At 46.1% G+C, this 20,399-nt stretch overlaps 1 protein-coding gene across 1 annotated transcript in view; it reads right to left on the bottom strand.

The window, feature by feature from the left end:
• Window positions 1-639: 639 nt before the first annotated feature.
• The window catches only part of LOC134431188 (R3H domain-containing protein 2-like), an 85,590-nt gene continuing 65,830 nt past the window's right edge, over window positions 640-20,399 (bottom strand). The window contains 12 exon segments of the mRNA XM_063179175.1: window positions 640-901; window positions 2,870-2,977; window positions 2,979-3,040; window positions 4,541-4,650; window positions 6,823-6,848; window positions 7,441-7,572; window positions 10,035-10,270; window positions 14,121-14,178; window positions 14,180-14,248; window positions 16,345-16,374; window positions 16,376-16,591; window positions 20,144-20,233. Coding sequence (XP_063035245.1) covers window positions 674-901; window positions 2,870-2,977; window positions 2,979-3,040; window positions 4,541-4,650; window positions 6,823-6,848; window positions 7,441-7,572; window positions 10,035-10,270; window positions 14,121-14,178; window positions 14,180-14,248; window positions 16,345-16,374; window positions 16,376-16,591; window positions 20,144-20,233 — 1,365 coding nt within the window. The 3' untranslated portion in view covers window positions 640-673.

Raw genomic sequence — 20,399 nt, 5'->3', positions numbered from 1 at the left:
TACTTGTTTTATAAGTTTTTTTTTGACCAATCACACAAAGCAAAAGCACATTGACAGCAGTTCTGCCCAATCACCATGAGCCAACGTGCCTTTGGTTAAAACAATGCTGCTTATTTCCAACACAATACCTGCTTGTGAGCCTTAAAACACAACGCCACAAAGCTCCATTATTAAGCTTTAACTTTCCTGATATCTTGCTAGATAAACTTTCTGCAGCTTAGGGAGTTATTCTAGACAAGCATTAATACACAGACTATATATATATATTTATATATACATATATATTATATACGTAATATATATTTTATAGCTATATGATATCTAGAATATCTGTATATAAATATATATAAATATATATTTATCTGTATATTATATATATGAAATATATATTCTATAATATATATTTATAATATATAGATATAAATATATATAATGCTATATATAATATATTATATATATTATATATATAATATATATACATATAATATATATACTATATATAATGCTATATATATAATATATATTATATATAATATATATATTATATCTATACATATAATATATATATAGAATAATAGAGGATGCCTCCCCTATCATTCATATTTGCCTTTGCTTTTCTACAGTTTAAATACTTTTCCTGCTGACCACTCCCATGGCTGCTGCTTAGCTCTGCTCACAAGTTCTGCTGTCCCTGAGTCCTGCCTTTTGCAGCTCTCCCCAAAACCTCTGAATCTGCAGATTCCCAGAGCTTACCTTGTGCAGGGCCCATGGGCCTGGGGGGAACTGGGTGAGCAACGGGCAGGGGGCTCAGCCCCGGGCACACGCTGCCCAGGTTGGTGACGGGCGACGGCGTCGGCGACTGCGTGGGGGACGTGATGGGGCTGCTCAGCTGGGTGCTGGCCTGGGATGGAGGGGACAGGGTCAGACAGACAGCCCAGGGCTGGGGACAGCTCACACACCCACCCCGGGTCACAACCGACACAAAAAACAACCTCCTTTCTCTCACAATATACCATCCAATCCAATCCAATTCAATCCAATTCAATCCAATCCAATTCAATTCAATCCAATTCAATTCAATCCAATCCAATCCAATCCAATCAATCCAATCCAATCCAATCCAATCCAATCCAATCCAATCCAATTCATTTCAATCCAATCCAATCCAATCCAATCCAATCCAATCCAATCCAATTCAATTCAATCCAATCCAATTCAATCAATTCAATTCAATTCAATTCAATTCAATTCAATTCAATTCAATTCAATTCAATTCAATTCAATTCAATTCAATTCAATAATGTTCCAGATTGGCAAGGCAAGATGTGTTCTATTACCATCTGTATGTCAGCTGTATTTTGTCAGTGGGCAGTTTTTCCTTATCTCTTCCACAATCACTCCTCCCTCAGGAGGGGACATCTGCTGATAACAGCTATTGAATGTCACTGCATGGCTGATAAGAACTACATCTTCCCATTGGGAGATGTGAGCTCATGGGGAGGAGCCAAGCATTCCTACCTGGATACAATCTGAGATTTCAAACATTCCTGCCTGGATACAATCTGAGATTTCAAACATTCCTACCTGGATACAATCTGAGATTTCAACATTCCTGCCTGGATACAATCTGAGATTTCAAACATTCCCTACCCGGATACAATCTGAGATTTCAAACATTCCTACCTGGATACAATCTGAGATTTCAAACATTCCTACATGCCCACCCTGGGTCACAACTGACACAAAATAAAAGCTCCTTTCTCTCACAATACCATTCACCTCCCATGCCAAGGAGATAAATTGAAGCTTATAATAAAAAATCTACATTTCATATACTTTCATTCATCTACATTCACTCACTTTTATTTCTCATTCCCTCTCACAACACAAAAAGACAACAAGAAGGTACCTTTACTTTAAAATCTCACATTAAAATCTCAGATGTTATTGGCCGTTTCAAGGTGCTCTGGGATCCCACACTCCTGAGTCTCTTGAGTTTGCTACTCTCAGCCTAGAACCTTTAAACCTATGTGCCCGTTGAGTTTCCTACTCCCAGCCTAGCAGCTTCTAAGCCTAGGTGCTCTTGAGTTTGCTACTCTCAGCTCAGCAGGTTTAAGCCTGTGTGCTCTTGAGTTTGCTACTCGGCCTAGCAGCTTCTAAACCTCAGTGCTCTTGAGTTTGCTACTCTCAGCCTCGCATCCTTTAAGCCTGGCTGCTCCTGAGTTTGCTACTCTCAGCTTAGCAGCTCTTGAGTTTGCTACTCAGCCTAGCAGCTTCTAAGCCTCTGTGTTCTTGAGTTTGCTACTCTCAGCCTAGAACTTTAAACCTAGGTGCTCTTGAATTTCCTGCTCTCAGCCTAGCACATTCTAAGCTAGGTGCTCTTGAGCTTGCTACTCTCAGCCTAGCAGGTTTAAGCCTGGCTGCTCTTGAGATTGCTAATCTCAGCCTAGCAGCTTCTAAGCTCTTGAGTTTGCGCTCTCAGCCTAAAACCTTTAAACCTAGGTGCTCTTGAGTTTGCTACTCTCAGCCTAGCAGCTTTAAACCTAGGTGCTCTTGAGTTTGCTACTCTCAGCCTAGCAGCTTTTAAACCTAGGTGCTCTTGAGTTGCTGCTCTCAGCCTAAAACCTTTAAACCTAGGTGCTCTTGAGTTTGCTACTCTCAGCCTAGCAGCTTTTAAACCTAGGTGCTCTTGAGTTTGCTACTCTCAGCCTAGAACCTTTAAACCTAGGTGCTCTTGAGTTTGCTACTCTCAGCCTAGAAGCTTTTAAGCCTAGCCTCACCCAGCCCTTCCCCAAAGGCTGAGCTGCCTCCTCCCACTCCCTCCCAGTCCCTCCCAGTCCCTCCCAGTCCCTCCCAGTGCCCCCAGTACCTGAGCAGTGCTGTCGGGGTTGTAGAGGTCTCCAGGCTTCTGCCCCCTCTGCTCCAGGCTGTAGTACTTACAGTGGCTCCACTGCACCACGGGCGGGTTCTGGGGGGCCCTGGGGGCCGTTGGGGACATTCAGCTGCATCACCACCACGCCAGGGGCCTGATGGGGACACCCTGGGGACACACACGTGGCTGTGTGGCCCCAGTTCTGCTGCTGTGGGACACAGAGCGCCTCCCTGTCCCTGTCCCTGTCCCTGTCCCTGTCCCTGTCCCTGCTACTCTCACCCTTCCTTCCCCACAGTCCCACTCTGGGCTCTCTCTCCTCTGCCACTCGTGATTTTTCCATGTTGGAAAAGCCCCACCAGGACCCTCTGGGGATAGCAAAGGTTACACCTGGGAGTGATGGTGTTCAATGCAGGAGAAACGGGAGCCAAGCTGAGGGATGGCAGCTCAGTGAGAGCTCTGAGCATCTCCACAAAACTCCAGGCACAGATCCAGGTCCAAGATCTAGGTCCAGGATCAATCATCCCAGCTCAGATTCTGCACCAGACCCAGACCTCCATCATCCCAGCTCAGATCCAGGTCCAGATCCATCATCCCAGCTCAGATCCTGAAACCAGGCCCAGACCTCCATCATCTCAGCTCAGATCCATGTCTAGATCCATCATCCCAGCTCAAATCCTGCACCAGACCCAAATTTCCATTATCCCAGCCCAGATCCTGCACCAGGCCCAGATCTCCATCACCCCAGCTCAGATCCTGAACCAGGCCCAGATCTCCATCACCTCAGCTCAGATCCAGGCCCAGATTCATCATCCCAGCTCAAATCCTGCACCAGACCCAAATTTCCATTATCCCAGCTCAGATCCTGAACCAGGCCCAGATCTCCATCACCTCAGCTCAGATGCAGGCCCCAGATCCATCAGCCAGCTCAGATCCTGCACCAGGCCCAGACCTCCATCATCCCAGCTCAGATCCAGGTCCAGATCCATCATCCCAGCTCAGATTCTGCACTAGAGCCCAGACCTCCATCATCCCAGCTCAGATCCTGCAGCTCCCCATGCCCAGACCTCCATCATCTCAGCTCAGATCCATGTCTAGATCCATCATCCCAGCTCAGATCCTGCACCAAACCCAAATTTCCATTATCCCCAGCCCAGATCCTGCACCAGGCCCAGATCTCCATCACCCCAGCTCAGATCCTGAACCAGGCCCAGACCTCCATCATCCCAGCTCAGATCCTGCAGCTCCCCATGCCCAGATCTCCATCATCCCAGCTGAGATCCAGGCCCAGATCCATCATCCCAGCTCAGATCCTGCTCCAGTCCACCAGGCCCAGACCTCCATAATCCCAGCTCAGGCTCCTCCAGCCCACCAAGCCCAGAACTCCATCAGCCCAGCTCAGCTCCTGACCCAGCTCCCTCCCAGCAGCTGTGACAGCGAGCAGGACTCCCCAACCTCCCCATCTGCAGTCTTTTCCCCTCTCTCACCACCCCACATTTCCCCAGCTCCCTCCACCCTGTGCCCACCCTGGCAGGGAGATGCCAGCACCCCCCAGTGCCCCACCCCTGACCATTCCCAAGCTGAGCACAGCAGCTTGGCTGTGAAGTGGCACCTCCGGAGCCCAAAGGCTGGTGCCACCTCTGGAGGGGGGGTGCCAGCCTTGCCCAGTGCCCCCCTGGTACTGAATACTGCTGCTGCATCTGGGAGGGCTGCAGGGCGCCGGCGACTGCGGCATCTGGTACTGCTCGGAGCCAGGGGGCTGCAGGAACCCCACGGACGGGCTGGGGAGCACAGAGAGGGGGGTCAGCACTCAGGAGGGGTTTGGGAACCCTGGAAATCCCTCTGGATACCCTGGAGACCCTGCCCAGGGGGCTCAGAGACCTTGGCACAGAGCACAAGACACCCGGGACTGTGATTTAGCCCTTGGAAAAAAATAATTACCGACTTTTATATGAAGGATTACAAGTCAAGAAAGTTTGAGTAGAATGATAGGGAATTTATCACGGGGTGAAAAATGGATTTTTGGGGGTTTTTAGAATGGGGATTCAAGAGGCAAGATGGAGGGAATGTGGGCTTGTCCTGCCTTTCTCCTTCTTCTTGGCCTCCATTTTCTGCTGTGATGGTGGCATTTTGGGATTGGTTTAGAGTAGAGACAAACTGTCTAATATAGGTGATAGGTGTTGGAAAGTAATTGTAAATATGTTATATTTAGAATAGAAGCTCACTGTCTAACACAGGTGATGGGGTATTGGGAAATTATTGTAAATAAAGTACAGGTAGTTTTTAGTATAAAAACTAACAGCACCCCAAGGGCTGGAAACAATCGCCAGCTTTGTGTGAGGAGTTTACAGGCCACAAGAGTTTGAGTAAAATAATAGTGAATTAATCACTGGGTGAAAATGTAGAATTTTGGGGGTTTAGAATGGGGGTTCAGGAGGCAAAATGGAGGAATGTGGGCATGTCCAGCCTTTCTTCTTCTTCTTCTTGGCCTCCATCTTCTGCTGTGATGGTGGCATTTTGGGAGTGGTTTAGAGTAGAAGCTCACTGTCTAATATAGGTGATAGGTGTGGAAAGTAATTATAAATATGTTATATTTAGAATAGAAGCTCACTGTCTAACACAGGTGACTGGGTATTGGGAATTATTGTAAATAAAGTACAGGTAGTTTGTAGTATAAAAAACTAACAGCACCCCAAGGGCTGGAAAACCATTGCCAGCTTTGTGCGAGGAGTTACAGGCCACAAGAGTTTGAGTAAAATAATAGTGAATTAATCACTGGGTGAAAATGGATTTTGGGGTTTTAGAATGGGGGTTCAGGGGGCAAAATGGAGGAATGTGGGCTTGTCCTGTCCTTCTTCTTCTTCTTCTTCTTGGCCTCCATCTTCTGCTGTGATGCTGGCACTTTTGGGATTGGTTTAGAGTAGAAGCTCACTGTCTAACACAGGTGATAGGTATTGGGAAGTAACTGTAAATATTGTACACGTAGTTTTTAGTATAAAAAATTAACACCACCCCAAGGACTGGAAACAATCTCCAGCTGTTTGTGTGTTGCATTTTTACACCAATCCCAGCTTCTCCCAAGGCTGCAGAGCTCAAACCCTGCTGTGCCTGTGGAAGTTTCTCTTTTTCTCATTCCCACACCCAGCTCCCTCTTCTCTGGGATGGGTGGGCACATGGCAGCTTCACCCCCTGGAGCTCAGGAAGGGATCCAGGATGGACAAGCTCAGGGGAGGAGCAGAACTTGCGCACCCACTCACCTCCAGCCACAGGAGAGAACAGAATCACAGAAATCCCAAGATGAAAGAGACCCACAAGGATCCCTGACTCCTGCCCTTGACAGAACACCCCAAACCCCCCAAAACTGTGGGCACAGCTCCCTTTTCACCCCCTGGCAGCTGCCAGAGCTTTACCTGGTGCCATTCTGCTGAGTTGTTTCCTGTATTATAAACCCCTCACCACCTTATCAGGGAATTTTTCTACATTATAAAGCCCTCACCATCTTATCAATGCAGTTCCCTACATTATAAACCCCTCACCACCTTATCAATGAAGTTTCCTACATTATAAACCCCTCACCATCTTATCAATGCAGTTCCCTACATTATAAACCCCTCACCATCTTATCAATGAAGTTTCCTACATTATAAACCCCTCACCATCTTATCAATGCAGTTTCCTACATTATAAACCCCTGACCATTTTATCATACAGTTTCCTACATTACAAACCCTTCACCACCTTATCAAGGCAGTTTCTCACTTATAACTCACTTACAACTCTTACTTACAACTATAGAAACCTAAATTTACGATTTTTCTCCTCATCTCTGCATATTGTATTTTTACATCAATCCCAGCTCTTCCAAGGCTCCTGCCCTTGACAGAACACCCCAAACCCCCCAAAACTGTGGGCACAGCTCCGTGTTCACCCCCTGGCAGCTGCCACAGCTTTACCTGGTGCCATTCTGCTGAGTTGTTTCCTATATTACAAACCCTTCACCACCTTATCAATGCAGTTTCCTACATTATAAACCCCTCACCATTTTATCAATACAGTTTCCCACATTATAAACCCCTCACCATCTTATCAATGCATTTTTCTACATTATAAACCCGTCACCATTTTATCAATACAGTTTCCTACATTATAAACCCCTGACCATTTATCAATACAGTTTCCTACATTATAAACCCCTGACCATTTTAATCAATGCAGTTTCCTACATTATAAACCCCTGACCATTTTATCAATACAGTTTCCTACATTATAAACCCCTGACCATTTTATCAATACAGTTTCCTACATACAAACCCTTCACCACCTTATCAAGGCAGTTTCTCACTTATAACTCACTTACAACTCACTTACAACTCTTACTTACAACTATAGAAACCTAAATTTACGATTTTTCTCCTCAATCTCTGCGTATTGTATTTTTACATCAATCCCAGCTCTTCCCAAGGCTCCTGCCCTTGACAGAACACCCCCAAACCCCCCAAAACCGTGGGCACAGCTCCGTGTTCACCGCCTGGCAGCTGCCAGAGCTTTACCTGGTGCCATCTGCTGGGCACTGGGATGACGCTGTAGTAGATGGGCACCCCTCCAGCCTGGAGCCCGCCCTGCACAGACTGGCTGGCTGGCACCAGCACGGGCTGCTGGAAGGGCTGCTGGACCACGTTCTGGGACTCGCTGGCCATGGGCACCTGGGCAGGGAGGAGAGCAGCAGGTTACAGAAACAGAGCAGGGAAAACGGCCCCAAGACGCCCAGCAGGGTGAGGAGACTCCAGGTGGGTTTTTCTGACAGCCCACAGCAACCTCGCCCTGGCAGAGCCCGTCCCAGAGGTTCTCCCGGCTCCAGATGTGCCCCACAGATGCCCTGTGAGCAAATCCCCACTTTTGGGGGACCCCTTGGGCACATCCTACCCAGCCCTCCTGCCCGAGATGTGCCCCACACATGCCCACATGGAGGTGCCCTCCTCATCCCTGGGAGCAAATCCCCACCCTTGGGCACATCCCTGCCCAGCCAGAGCCCCCTGCCCATCCCTGTGAGCAAATCCCCAACTTTAGGGCATCCCTTGGGCACATCCTGCCCAGCCAGAGCCCCCTCCTCAGCCCCTCCTGCCCCAGATGTGCCCCACAGATCCCCACATGGACGTGCCCTCACCATCCCTATGAGGAACCCCCCAATTTTAGGGGATCCTTGGGCACATCCATCCCTTGGGCACATCCTGCCCAGCCTGAGCCCCCTCCTCAGCCCTCCTGCCCCAGATGTGCCCCACAGATCCCCTCATGGGCTGTGCCCTCACCATCCCTGCGAGCAAATCCCCACTTTTGGGGGACCCCTTGAGGCACATCCATCCCTTGGGCACATCCTGCCCATCTTGAGCCCCCTGTCCAGCCCCCCAGTGCCCACCTGGTACCAAGGCAGTGGTGTGTACTGGACACACCAGCAGGGTGAGGAGACTTCAGGTGGGTTTTTCTTGCACCCCACAGCAACCTCCCCCAGGAACAATCCCTCCCAGAGGTTCTCCCAGCTCCAGATGGCCCTGTGAGCAAATCCCACTTTTGGGGGATCCCTTGGGCACATCCTACCCAGCCCTCCTGCCCGAGATGTGCCCCACACATCCCTACATGGAGGTGCCCTCCTCATCCCTGGCAGCAAATCCCCACCCTTGGGCACATCCTGCCCAGCCAGAGCCCCCTCCTCAGCCCTCCTGCCCCAGATGTGCCCCACAGATCCCCTCATGGATGTGCCCTCCTCATCCCCTATGAGGAAACCCCCAACTTTAGGGGACCCCTTGAGGCACATCCATCCCTTGGGCACATCCTGCCCAGCCAGAGCCCCCTGCCCAGCGCCCCAGTGCCCACCTGGTACCAAGGCAGTGGTGTGTACTGGACACACCAGCACGGTGAGGAGACTTCAGGTGGGTTTTTCTGACAGCCCACAGCCCCCTCCCAGCCCTCCTGCCCGAGATGTGCCCCACACATGCCCACATGGAGGTGCCCTCCTCATCCCTGGCAGCAAATCCCCACCCTTGGGCACATCCTGCCCAGCCAGAGCCCCCTGCCCCCATCCCTGTGAGCAAATCCCCTCCTTTAGGGCATCCCTTGGGCACATCCTGCCCAGCCTGAGCCCCCTCCTCAGCCCTCCTGCCCCAGATGTGCCCCACAGAACTCCCCATGGATGTGCCCTCCTCATCCCTATGAAGAAAACCCCCAACTTTGGGGGATCCTTGGGCACATCCATCCCTTGGGCACATCCTGCCCAGCCGACTGACCCAGATGTGCCCCACAGATGCCCTGTGAGCAAATCCTCACCTTTGGGGCATCCCTTGGGCACATCCTGCCCAGCCTGAGCCCCCTCCCCAGCCCTCCTGCCCCAGATGTGCCCCACAGATCCCCACATGGATGTGCCCTCCTCATCTCTGTGAGCAAATCCCCTCCTTTGGGGCATCCCTTGTGCACATCCTGCCCAGCTCTCCTGCCACAGATGTGCCCCACAGATGCCCTACGAGCAAATCCCCACCTTTAGGGCATCCCTTGGGCACATCCTGGCCAACCAGAGCCCCCTCCTCAGCCCTCCAGCTCCAGATGTGCCCCCACAAATCCCCACATGGACGTGCCCTCCTCATCCCTGGGAGCAAATCCTCACCTTTAGAGGATCCCTTGGGCACATCCTGCCCAGCCCACAACCCCCTCCCCAGCTCTCCTGCCCCAGATGTGCCCCACAGATGCCACACGGACGTGCCCTCCTCATCCCTATGAGGAAACCCCCAACTTTAGGGGATCCTTGGCCACATCCTGCCCAGCCAGAGCCCCCTGCCCAGCAGCCCAGGCTGGGGAGGAGCAGGTGCCCAGCACGGTGAGGAGACTCCAGGTGGGTTTTTCTGACATCCCAGAGCCCCCTCCCAGCCCTCCTGCCCGAGATGTGCCCCACACATGCCCACATGGAGGTGCCCTCCTCATCCCTGTGAGCAAATCCCCACCCTTGGGCACATCCTGCCCAGCCAGAGCCCCCTCCTCAGCCTCCTGCCCGAGATGTGCCCCACAGATGCCCACACGGACGTGTCCTCCTCATCCCTATGAGGAAACCCCCAACTTTGGGGGATCCTTGGCCACATCCTGCCCAGCCAGAGCCCCCCTGCCCAGCCCCCCCGGTGCCCACCTGGTACGAGGGCAGGGCTGTGTACTGCACCATCAGCCCTTGCATCTGGCTGCCCATGCTGCTCCTCTGGGTGCTGAGCAGCCCGGGGGGCTGTGCCTGCTGCACCCCCAGCACGTTCTGCATCTGGCCCCCCAAATTGTTCCTCTGGCTGCCGAGGAGCCCGGGGGGCTGAGGCTGCTGCACCCCCACCACGCCCTGGTAACTCTGCTGCTGGTTGGACATCATGGGCTGTAAACCTGCCACGACAGGGAGGGAACGGGGTCACGTCACAGGGGGACAGGGGAAATGACAACGAATTTGAGGTTTGGGGAATGAATAACCTCAGATTTAAAATTTGGGGAATAAATAACCCCGGATTGGGGAATAAATAACCTCAGATTTAAGATTTAGGGAATAAATAACCCCATATTTAGGAATAAATAACCTCAGATTTAAAATCTTGGGAATAAATAACGCCGGATTTAGGGAATAAATAACCCCATATTTAGGGAATAAATAACCTCAGATTTAAAATTTGGGGAATAAATAACCCTGGATTTGGGAATAAATAACCTCAGATTAAGGGAATAAATAACCTCAGATTTAAAATTTGGGGAATAAATAACCCCGGATTTGGGAATAAATAACCTCAGATTTAAGATTTAGGAATAAATAACCTCAGATTTAAAATTTGGGGAATAAATAACCACAGATTTATGGAATACCAGATTTAGGGAATAAATAACCACAGATTTAGGGAATAAATAACCCCAGCTTTGGGGAATAAGTAACCTCAGATTTAAAATTTGGGGAATAAATAACCCCGGATTTGGGGAATAAATAGCCCCAGATTTGGGGAATAAATAACCACAGATTTAGGGAATAAATAACCTCAGATTTAAAATTTAGGGAATAAATAACCCCAGGTTTAGGGAATAAATAACCCCAGCTTTGGGGAATAAATAACCTCAGATTTAAAATTTGGGGAATAAATAACCTCAGATTTAGGGAAAAAATAACCTCAGATTTAAAATTTAGGGAATAAATAACTCCAAATTTAAGGAATAAATATCCTCAGATTTAAGATTTAGGGAAAAAATAACCTCAGATTTAAAATTTGGGGAATAAATAACCCGGATTTGGGGAATAAATAACCACAGATTTGGGGAATAAATAACCTCAGATTTGGGGAATAAATAACCCCATATTTAGGAATAAATTACCTCAGATTTAAGATTTAAGGAATAAATAACTCCAAATTTAAGGAATAAATAACCTCAGATTTAAGATTTAGGGAATAAATAACCCAGGATTTAGGGAATAAATAACCTCAGATTTGGGGAATAAATAACCTCAGATTTAAAATTTGGGGAATAAATAACCCTGAATTTGGGGAAAAAAATAACCTCAGATTTAAAATTTGGGGAATAAATAACCTCAGATTTGGGGAATAAATAACCTCAGATTTAGGGAATAAATAACCCCAGATTTGGGGAATAAATAACCACAGATTTGGGGAATAAATAAGCTCAGATTTAGTGAATAAATAACCTCAGATTTAAAATTTGGGGAATGAATAACCCCAGATTTAAGATTTAGGGAATAAATAACTCCAAATTTAAGATTAGGGAATAAATAACCTCAGATTTAAAATTTAGGGAATAAATAACCCCAGGTTTAGGGAATAAATAACCCCAGATTTGGGAATAAATAGTCTCAGATTTAAAATTGGGGGAATAAATAACCCCGGATTTGGGGAATAAATAACCACAGATTTAGGGAATAAATAACTCCAGATTTGGGGAATAAATAACTACAGATTTAGGAATAAATAACTCCAGATTTGGGGAATAAATAACCCCAGATTTAGGGAATAAATAACACCAGATTTGGAAAATAAATAACCTCAGATTTAAAATTTGGGGAAAAAATAACCCCGGATTTGGGGAATAAATAACCTCAGATTTAAGATTTAGGGAATAAATAATGAATAAAAAACCTCAGATTTAAAATTTGGGGAATAAATAACCCGCGGCTATTTGGGGAATAAATAACCTCAGATTTAGGGAATAAATAACCTCAGATTTAAATTTAGGCAATAAATAACCCCAAATTCTAGATTTAGGAATAAATAACCTCAGATTTAAAATTTAGGGAATAAATTACCTCAGATTTAAGATTTAGGGAATAAATAACTCTAAATTTAAGGAATAAATAACCTCAGATTTAAGATTTAGGGAATAAATAACCTCCAAATTTAAGGAATAAATTACCTCAGATTTAAGATTTAGGAATAAATAACCCCAGATTTAGGGAATAAAATGACCTCACAATTCAAGATTTAGGAATCAAATCCTGAGTCTGCTGAAGAATGGGGAAAGGGTTTCCCTTGGAGCTGATGTGAACACACCCAAGGGAACTCCTGACTTTATATTCCCCCTTTATATTTCAGTGCCAGAATAGGGTTTTAATGGAGTAACTTTGAGTTGGACACAGGGAAAAAATAACCCCAAATTTACGTTTTAGGGGGAAAATATCCCCAAATTTAAGATTTAGGGACTAAATAACCCCAAGATTTAAGATTTAGGGAAAAAAATAACCCCAAATTTATGTTTTAGGGGGAAAATATCCCCAAATTTAAGATTTAGGGAATTAATAAGCCCAAATTTAAAATTTAGGGAAAAAATAAGCCCAAATTTATGTTTTAGGGGGGAAAACATCCCCAAATTTAAGATTTAGGGAATTAATAACCCCAGATTTAAAATTTAGGGAAAAAATAACCCCAAATTTAAGTTTTAGGGGGAAAATATCCCCAAATTTAAGATTTAGGGAATAAATAACCCAAATTTAAGATTTAGGGAAAAAATAACCCCAAATTTATGTTTTAGGGGGAAAATATCCCCAAATTTAAGATTTAGGGAATTAATAACCCCAGATTTAAAATTTAGGGAAAAATAACCCCAAATTTACCTTTTAGGGGGGAAAATATCCCCAAATTAAAGATTTAGGGACTAAATAACCCCAGATTTAAGATTTAGGGAAAAAATAACCCCAAATTTATGTTTTAGGGGGAAAATATCCCCAAATTTAAGATTTAGGAATAAATAACCCCAAATTTAAGATTTAGGGAAAAAATAACCCCAAATTTACGTTTTAGGGGGAAAATATCCCCAAATTTAAGATTTAGGGACTAAATAACCCCAGATTTAAAATTTAGGGGAAAAATAACCCCAAATTTATGTTTTAGGGGGAAAATATCCCCAAATTTAAGATTTAGGGAAATTTAATAACCCCAGATTTAAGATTTAGGGAAAAAATAACCCCAAATTTACCTTTTAGGGGGAAAATATCCCCAAATTTAAGATTTAGGGAATAAATAACCCCAAATTTAAGATTTAGGGAAAAAATAACCCAAATTTACCTTTTAGGGGGAAAATATCCCCAAATTTAAGATTTAGGGAATAATAACCCCAGATTTAAAATTTAGGGGAAAAATAACCCCAAATTTATGTTTTAGGGGGGGAAAATATCCCCAAATTTAAGATTTAGGGAATTAATAACCCCAGATTAAAATTTAGGGAAAAAATAACCCCAAATTTACCTTTTAGGGGGAAAATATCCCCAAATTTAAGATTTAGGGACTAAATAACCCCAGATTTAAGATTTAGGGAAAAAATAACCCCAAATTTATGTTTTAGGGGAAAATATCCCCAAATTTAAGATTTAGGGAATTAATAACCCCAGATTTAAAATTTAGGGGAAAAATACCCCAAATTTAAGATTTAGGGAATCAAATCCTGCCTTTGCCCTCCCACCTCCTGCTGAAGAGACGGGAGAGCAGGAGCAGATGGAAACACACCCAAGGGAAGCTCCTGGCTCTAAATTCGCTCCAAATTCTAAATTCAGTGGGGTTTAAATCCACCTCACCCCCTCCCCGAGCAAGCTCAGAGGAGAGGGAGGGAAGGACACAACCCCTCTGCAGACAGACCAGACAGACAGACACCCATGAGCACCCAGCACAGGGGAGATCCCTGGGGCAAATAAAACCAGCAGGAATGGGAAAATGAACCCCTTTAACCCTTTTTAAACCCTTTTTTCAGCCCTTACCTGGCTGCTGGGACTGCTGGGGGAGCTGCTGGGGGCGCTGGGAGCTGTAGGCCACTGGGGTGACTGAGGGGTCGGTATTGCTGGCTGGAGTTGGGGTACTGCCCAGGGGGGTAGTAAGAAACCTGAATCTGCAAAAAAAAAATCACCAGCGGTGAGAGCACAGCAGGGATCAGGAGCAAGGAAACTGATTTTTTTAATATGTTTTATGGAAAATATAATTTATATATGTTTTATGGAAAATATATATATATTTTATGAAAAGTCCTTTTGCTATTTTTTTTTCTCTTGAGAAGCTTGAGAGGCCTCAGAAATGAAATGTAAATGTAAATAATGTAAATGATGTGTAAATAATTATTTTTTGGTTTGTTTCTCCTGTGTTTTGCTGCTCTGGAATTGTGGTTGGAGATTTTTTTATTTGGACTTCATGACCAGTCATGGTCAGGCTGTGTCAGGACTCAGGATAGGGGTCAAGAGCTTTTTCATGATCAATTCTTTTGTAGCCTTCTATCTGTATCCTATCTCTATTCTTTAGTGCATTTTTTATAATATAATATAATATAATATAATATAATAATATAATATAATATAATATAATATAATATAATATAATATAATATAATATAATATAATATAATATAATTTAATATAATATAATATAATATAATATAATATATAATATAATATAATAAAATATAATATAACATAACATAACATAATATAATATAATATAATATAATATAACATAATATAACATAATATAATACGATATTTCATATCATATCATATCACATCACATCATATCATATCTCATACCACGCAATGTAATGTAATGTAATATAAAACATAATATCATATAATATCGTATCATATCATATAATATTGTTTTGTATAATGCAATGTAATGTAATATAATGTAATATAATAATAAATTAGCCTTCTAAGAACATGAAGTCAGACCCTCAAACCCCCTCCTCAGCAACCTCAGGCCTGCCAGCTCTGGGGATATCCCAGACATATATATGTCAATATAATATAATATAATATAATATAATATAATATAATATAATATAATATAATATAATATAATATAATATAATATAATATAATATAATATAATATAATACTAATATAATATAATATAATATAATATAATATAATATAATATAATATGATATATAGTATAAATATAATATAGTATATGATAGTATATGATATGATAGAATATGATATGATATGATATGATAGAATATAATATTGTATAATATAATATAATATCATAAAGTATGATATGAGATGAGGTAAGGTAATGTAATGTAATGTAATATAATATCATATCATATCATATTATATCATATTGTATAATAACTTATTGTATAATAGAATATAATATTGTATAACATATTGTATAATAGAATATAATATTGTAATATAAATATCATATAGTATGATATGAGATAATGTAATGTAAAGTAATATAATATCATATCATATACAATATAATACAATGTAATACAATACAATATAGTAGAATTATATCATATAGTACAAATAACATATTGTGTAATAGAATATAATATTGTATAATATAATATCATATAGTATGATATGAGGTAAATGTAATGTAATGTAATGCAATATAATATAATATCATATCATATCATATAATGTAATATATATAATACAATATAATACAATGTAATATAATACAATATAGTAGAATTTTATCATATAGTATAATAACATATTGTATAATAGAATATAATATTGTATAATATAATATATTAGTATGATATGAGGTAATGTAATGTAATGCAATATAATATATCATATCATGTAATATAATATAATACAATATAATACAATGTGATATAATACAATATAGTAGAATTATATCATATAGTATGATGAGATAATGTAATTGTAATGTAATATAATATAATATCATATCATATCATGTAATATAATACAATATAGTAGAATTATATCATATAGTATAATAACATATTGTATAATAGAATATAATATTGTATAATAACATATTGTATAATAGAATATAATATTGTATAATATAATATCATGTAGTATGATATGAGACAATGTAATGTAATGTAACGTGATATAATGTAATATAATGCCATATAATAATAAATCACCCTTCTAAGAGCACGGAGTCAGACCCAGTTCCGCAGGGACCCCTCCCCAGGCCCCCCTCCTGCCCCGTTACCTGCTGAGGGGGCTGGATGTAGCCCTGGGGCCTGCAGCACCGGCTGGCTGGGGGCCGTGTGCCCCGAGGCAGAGTAGCTGGAGGTGGGGATGGGCTGCCCAGGGGGGGCTGCCATGATGAACCCCGGCTGCTGCGGGTGCTGGGACAGCAGCGACGGCTGGAACATCCCCGACGAGGGGTCCGGAGCTTCTGTGGAGCCCTGGCGGCTCAGGCTGATCTGCCCGAAGGGGCTGCTGAGCTCGTCGGCCTGGAGCGGGGTAAGGATGGAGGAAGGTGGGACAAAAGGAGCCAAGAGCAGTGGGACACAGCTCTGCTGGCAATACAGACCCCTTCTCCCAGAGAAGCCCCCCAAAAAGCGCCCCAAAAGCCCCCAAAACATGAGGTACAGAGCAGGACAGGGTGACATGCCAGCTGAGATCAGCAGGGACATGGGACATGCCAGCTGAGCTTGTTGGTCTGGAGTGGGGCAAGGATGGAGGAGGTGGGACAAAAGGAGCAGCAGGACACAGCTTCTCTTCTCCCCCCCCCAAAAGCCCCCCCAAAAGCCCCCCAAACATGAACCACAGACCCAGAGCAGGACAGGGAACACCGGGACATGCCAGCTGAGCTCAGCAGGACAGGGGGGACACGGGACATGCCAGCTGAGCTTGTTGCTTGGAACGGGGCAAGGATGGAGGAGGTGGGACAAAAGGAGCAGCAGGACACAGCTCTGCTGGTAAATACAGACCCCTTCTTTCCAGAGGAGCCCCGCAAAAAGCCCCCCAAACATGAACCACAGACCAGAGCAGGACAGGGGGACACGGGACATGCCAGCTGAGCTCAGCACGACAGGGGGACACGGGACATGCCAGCTGAGCTTGCATTGGTCTGGAGTGGGGCAAGGATGGAGCAGGTGGGACAAAAAGAGCCAAGAGCAGCAGGACACAGCTCTGCTGGTAATACACACCCCCTCTCCCAGACGAGCCCCCCAAAAAGCCCCAGACACAGAGCAGGACAGGGGGACACGGGACATGCCAGCTGAGCTTGTCGGCCTGGAGTGGGGCAAGCAAGGAGGAGATGGGACAAAAGGAGCACTAGGACACAGCTCTGCTGGTAATACAGACCCCTTCTTCCAGAGGAGCCCCGCAAAAAGCACCCAGACACAGAGCAGGAAAGGGGGACATGCCAGCTGAGATCAGCAGGACACGGGACATGCCAGCTGAGCTCGTTGGCCTGGAGTGGGGTAAGGATGGAGGAGGTGGGACAAAAGGAGCAGCAGGAACACAGCTCTGCTGGTAATTCACACCCTTTCTCCCAGAAAAGCCCCCCAAACATGGACCACAGACCCAGAGCAGACAGGGGGACATGGGACATGCCAGCTGAGCTCAGCAGCCCTGGAACGGGGCAAGGATGGAGGAGATGGGACAAAAAGAGCCACGACCAGCAGGACCCAGCTCTGCTGGTTAATGCACACCCCCTTCTCCCAGAGGAGCCCCCACAAAAGCCCTCCAAACACGAGCCACAGACCCAGAGCAGGACAGGGGGACGTGCCAGCTGAGCTCAGCAGATGTTGGGGACACGAGGGGTGACACCAGTCCAGCTGCCACGTCCCATGGGGGACACCATTCCCAAAAGATCCACCTGGAGACCCCACAGGGGCTGGGCTGAGCCCAGGGGGGCTGCCACGGCCCCCAGAGCCCACAGTGAGCACCAGAACTGCTGGGGAGCTCTGGGCTTGGGATTGGGTTTGCTCTTCCCAAAGGCCCACCACTCCCAGCACTGGTGGCCTCAAGCATCTGCTGGGGAGCTCTGGGCTTGGGATTTGCTCTTCCCAGGCTCTTTCCAAGGCCACCACTCCTGCAGTGATGGTCCTGTGGCCTCAGACATCTGCTGGGGAGCTCTGGGCTTAGAACTTGCTCTTTCAATGGTCACAACTCCAGCAGTGATGGTCCCATGGCCTCAGGACATCTGCTGGGGAGCTCTGGGATCTCTGATTTTGCTCTTCCCAGGCTCCTTCCAAGGCCTCTTTTGGGGAGCTCTGGGTTTGATTTGTTCTTCCCAGGCTCTTTCAATGGCCACCACTCCTGCAGTGATGGTCCCACGGCCCTCAGACCGCAGCCAGCACAGGGGAGATCCCTGGAGCAAATAAAAACCTCCAATCTTCTGGGGAGGCTCTGGGATCTCTGATTTTGCTCTTCCCAGGCTCTTTCCAAGGCCACCCACTCCAGCAGCAATGGTCCTGTGGGCCTCAGGCATCTGCTGGGGAGCTCTGGGAGCTCTGAATTTTCACTTCCCAGGCTCTTTCCACCCTTCAATGGTGGTCCCATGGCCTCAGACATCTTCTGGGGACCTCTGGGATCTCTGATTTTGCTCTTCCCAAGGTCACCACTCCAGCAGTGGTGGCCTCAGGACATCTTTTTGGGATCTCTGAGAGCTCTGGATTTTCTCTCCCCAGGCCCTTTCCAACCAGCAGTGGTGGCTTCAAGCACCTGCAAGGTGGCTCTGGGAGCTCTGGGAGCTCTGAATTTGCTCTTCCCAAGCTCTTTCCAAACCCACCACTCCAGCACTGGTGGCCTCAAGTATCTTCTGGGGAGCTCTGGGTTTGGGATTTGCTCTTCCCAAGGCCACCAGTCCAGCAGTGGTGCCTCAGGTGTCTTTCTGGAGCTCTGGATCTCTGATTTTTCTCTTCCCCAGGCTCTTTGCAAGGCATCTGCTGGGAGCTCTGGGCTTGGAATTTTTTCTTCCCAAGTCTTTCCAACCAGCATTGGTGGTCTCAGACATCTTTTTTGGGAGCTCCGGGAGCTCTGAATTTGCTCTTCCCCAGGCTCTTTCCACCCTTCAAATGGTGGTCCCCAAGGCCTCAGGCATTGCTGGGGAGCTCTGGGAGCTCTGAATTTGCACCTCCCAGGATCTTTCCAAACCCACCACTGAAGCAGTGGTGGTTCCATGGCCTCAAGCATCTTCTGGGGAGCTCTGGGCTTGGGATTTGCTCCTTCCGAGGCCACCAACCCAACAGTGGCAGTCCCATGGCCTCAAGCATCTGCTGGGAGCTCTGAATTTTCTCTTCCCAGGCCCTTTCCAACCAGCAGTGATGGCCTCAGGCATCTGCTGGGGAGCTCTGGCCTTGGAATTCGCTCTTTCCAAGGCCACCAACCCAACAGTGACAGTCCTGTGGCCTCAAGCATCTGCTGGGAGCTCTGGGAGATTTGAATTTTCTCTTCCCAAGCCCTTTCCAACCAGCAGTGGAGGTCCCATGGTCTCAGACATCTTTTTGGGAGCTCTGGGAGCTCTGAATTTGCACTTCCCAGGCTCTTTCCACCCCTTCAATGGTTGGTCCCATGGCCTCAGGCATTGCTGGGGAGCTCTGGAGCTCTGAATTTGCACCTCCCAGGATCTTTCCAAGAATACCACTCCAGCAGTGAATGTCCCATGGCCTCAGGCATCTGCTGGGGAGCTCTGGGAGCTCTGAATTTGCACTTCCCAGGCTCTTTCCACCCTTCAATGGTGGTCCCATGGTCTCAGACATCTTTTTGGAAGCTCTAGGAGCTCTGAATTTGCACTTCCCAGGCTCTTCCACCCTTCAATGGTGGTCCCATGGCCTCAGGCATTGCTGGAGAGCTCTGAATTTTCTCTTCCCAGGCTCTTTCCACCCATCACTGGTGGTCCCATGGCCTCAGGGATGCCAGAGCTGGGGACCCCCAGCCCCAGGGGTCGGGTGGGTGTGTTTGGGGACACAGCTGATCAGCACAAGCTCACGCACACCACAAACACAGCACAGAGCACAAGAGACACGGAGCAAGAGAGGAACTGGGCTTTGTACCAGGCTGTACTGCTGGGGTGGAGACACTGGCAGGAGGACTTGGGGGCAGGAGCTTGGAGAGTACGGAACGGGCTGCAACGCCGGCACCGGCTACACCAGCAGAGAGGGGTGGGAGGGAGGAAAATGAGGGAAAAGGGAGGAAAAGGAGAAGGAAAAGGGAAGAACGGGGAGGAGGAGAAGGAAGGAAAAGGAGGAAAACGAGAGAAAGGGGGAGAAGGAAAAGGGAGGAAAGGGGGAGGAAAAGGAAGGAAAAGGG

Source organism: Melospiza melodia, chromosome 31, assembly GCF_035770615.1.
Source record: "Melospiza melodia melodia isolate bMelMel2 chromosome 31, bMelMel2.pri, whole genome shotgun sequence".
NCBI classification, from domain to species: Eukaryota; Metazoa; Chordata; class Aves; order Passeriformes; family Passerellidae; genus Melospiza; species Melospiza melodia.
This window is presented reverse-complemented; position numbering and strand designations above follow the sequence as displayed.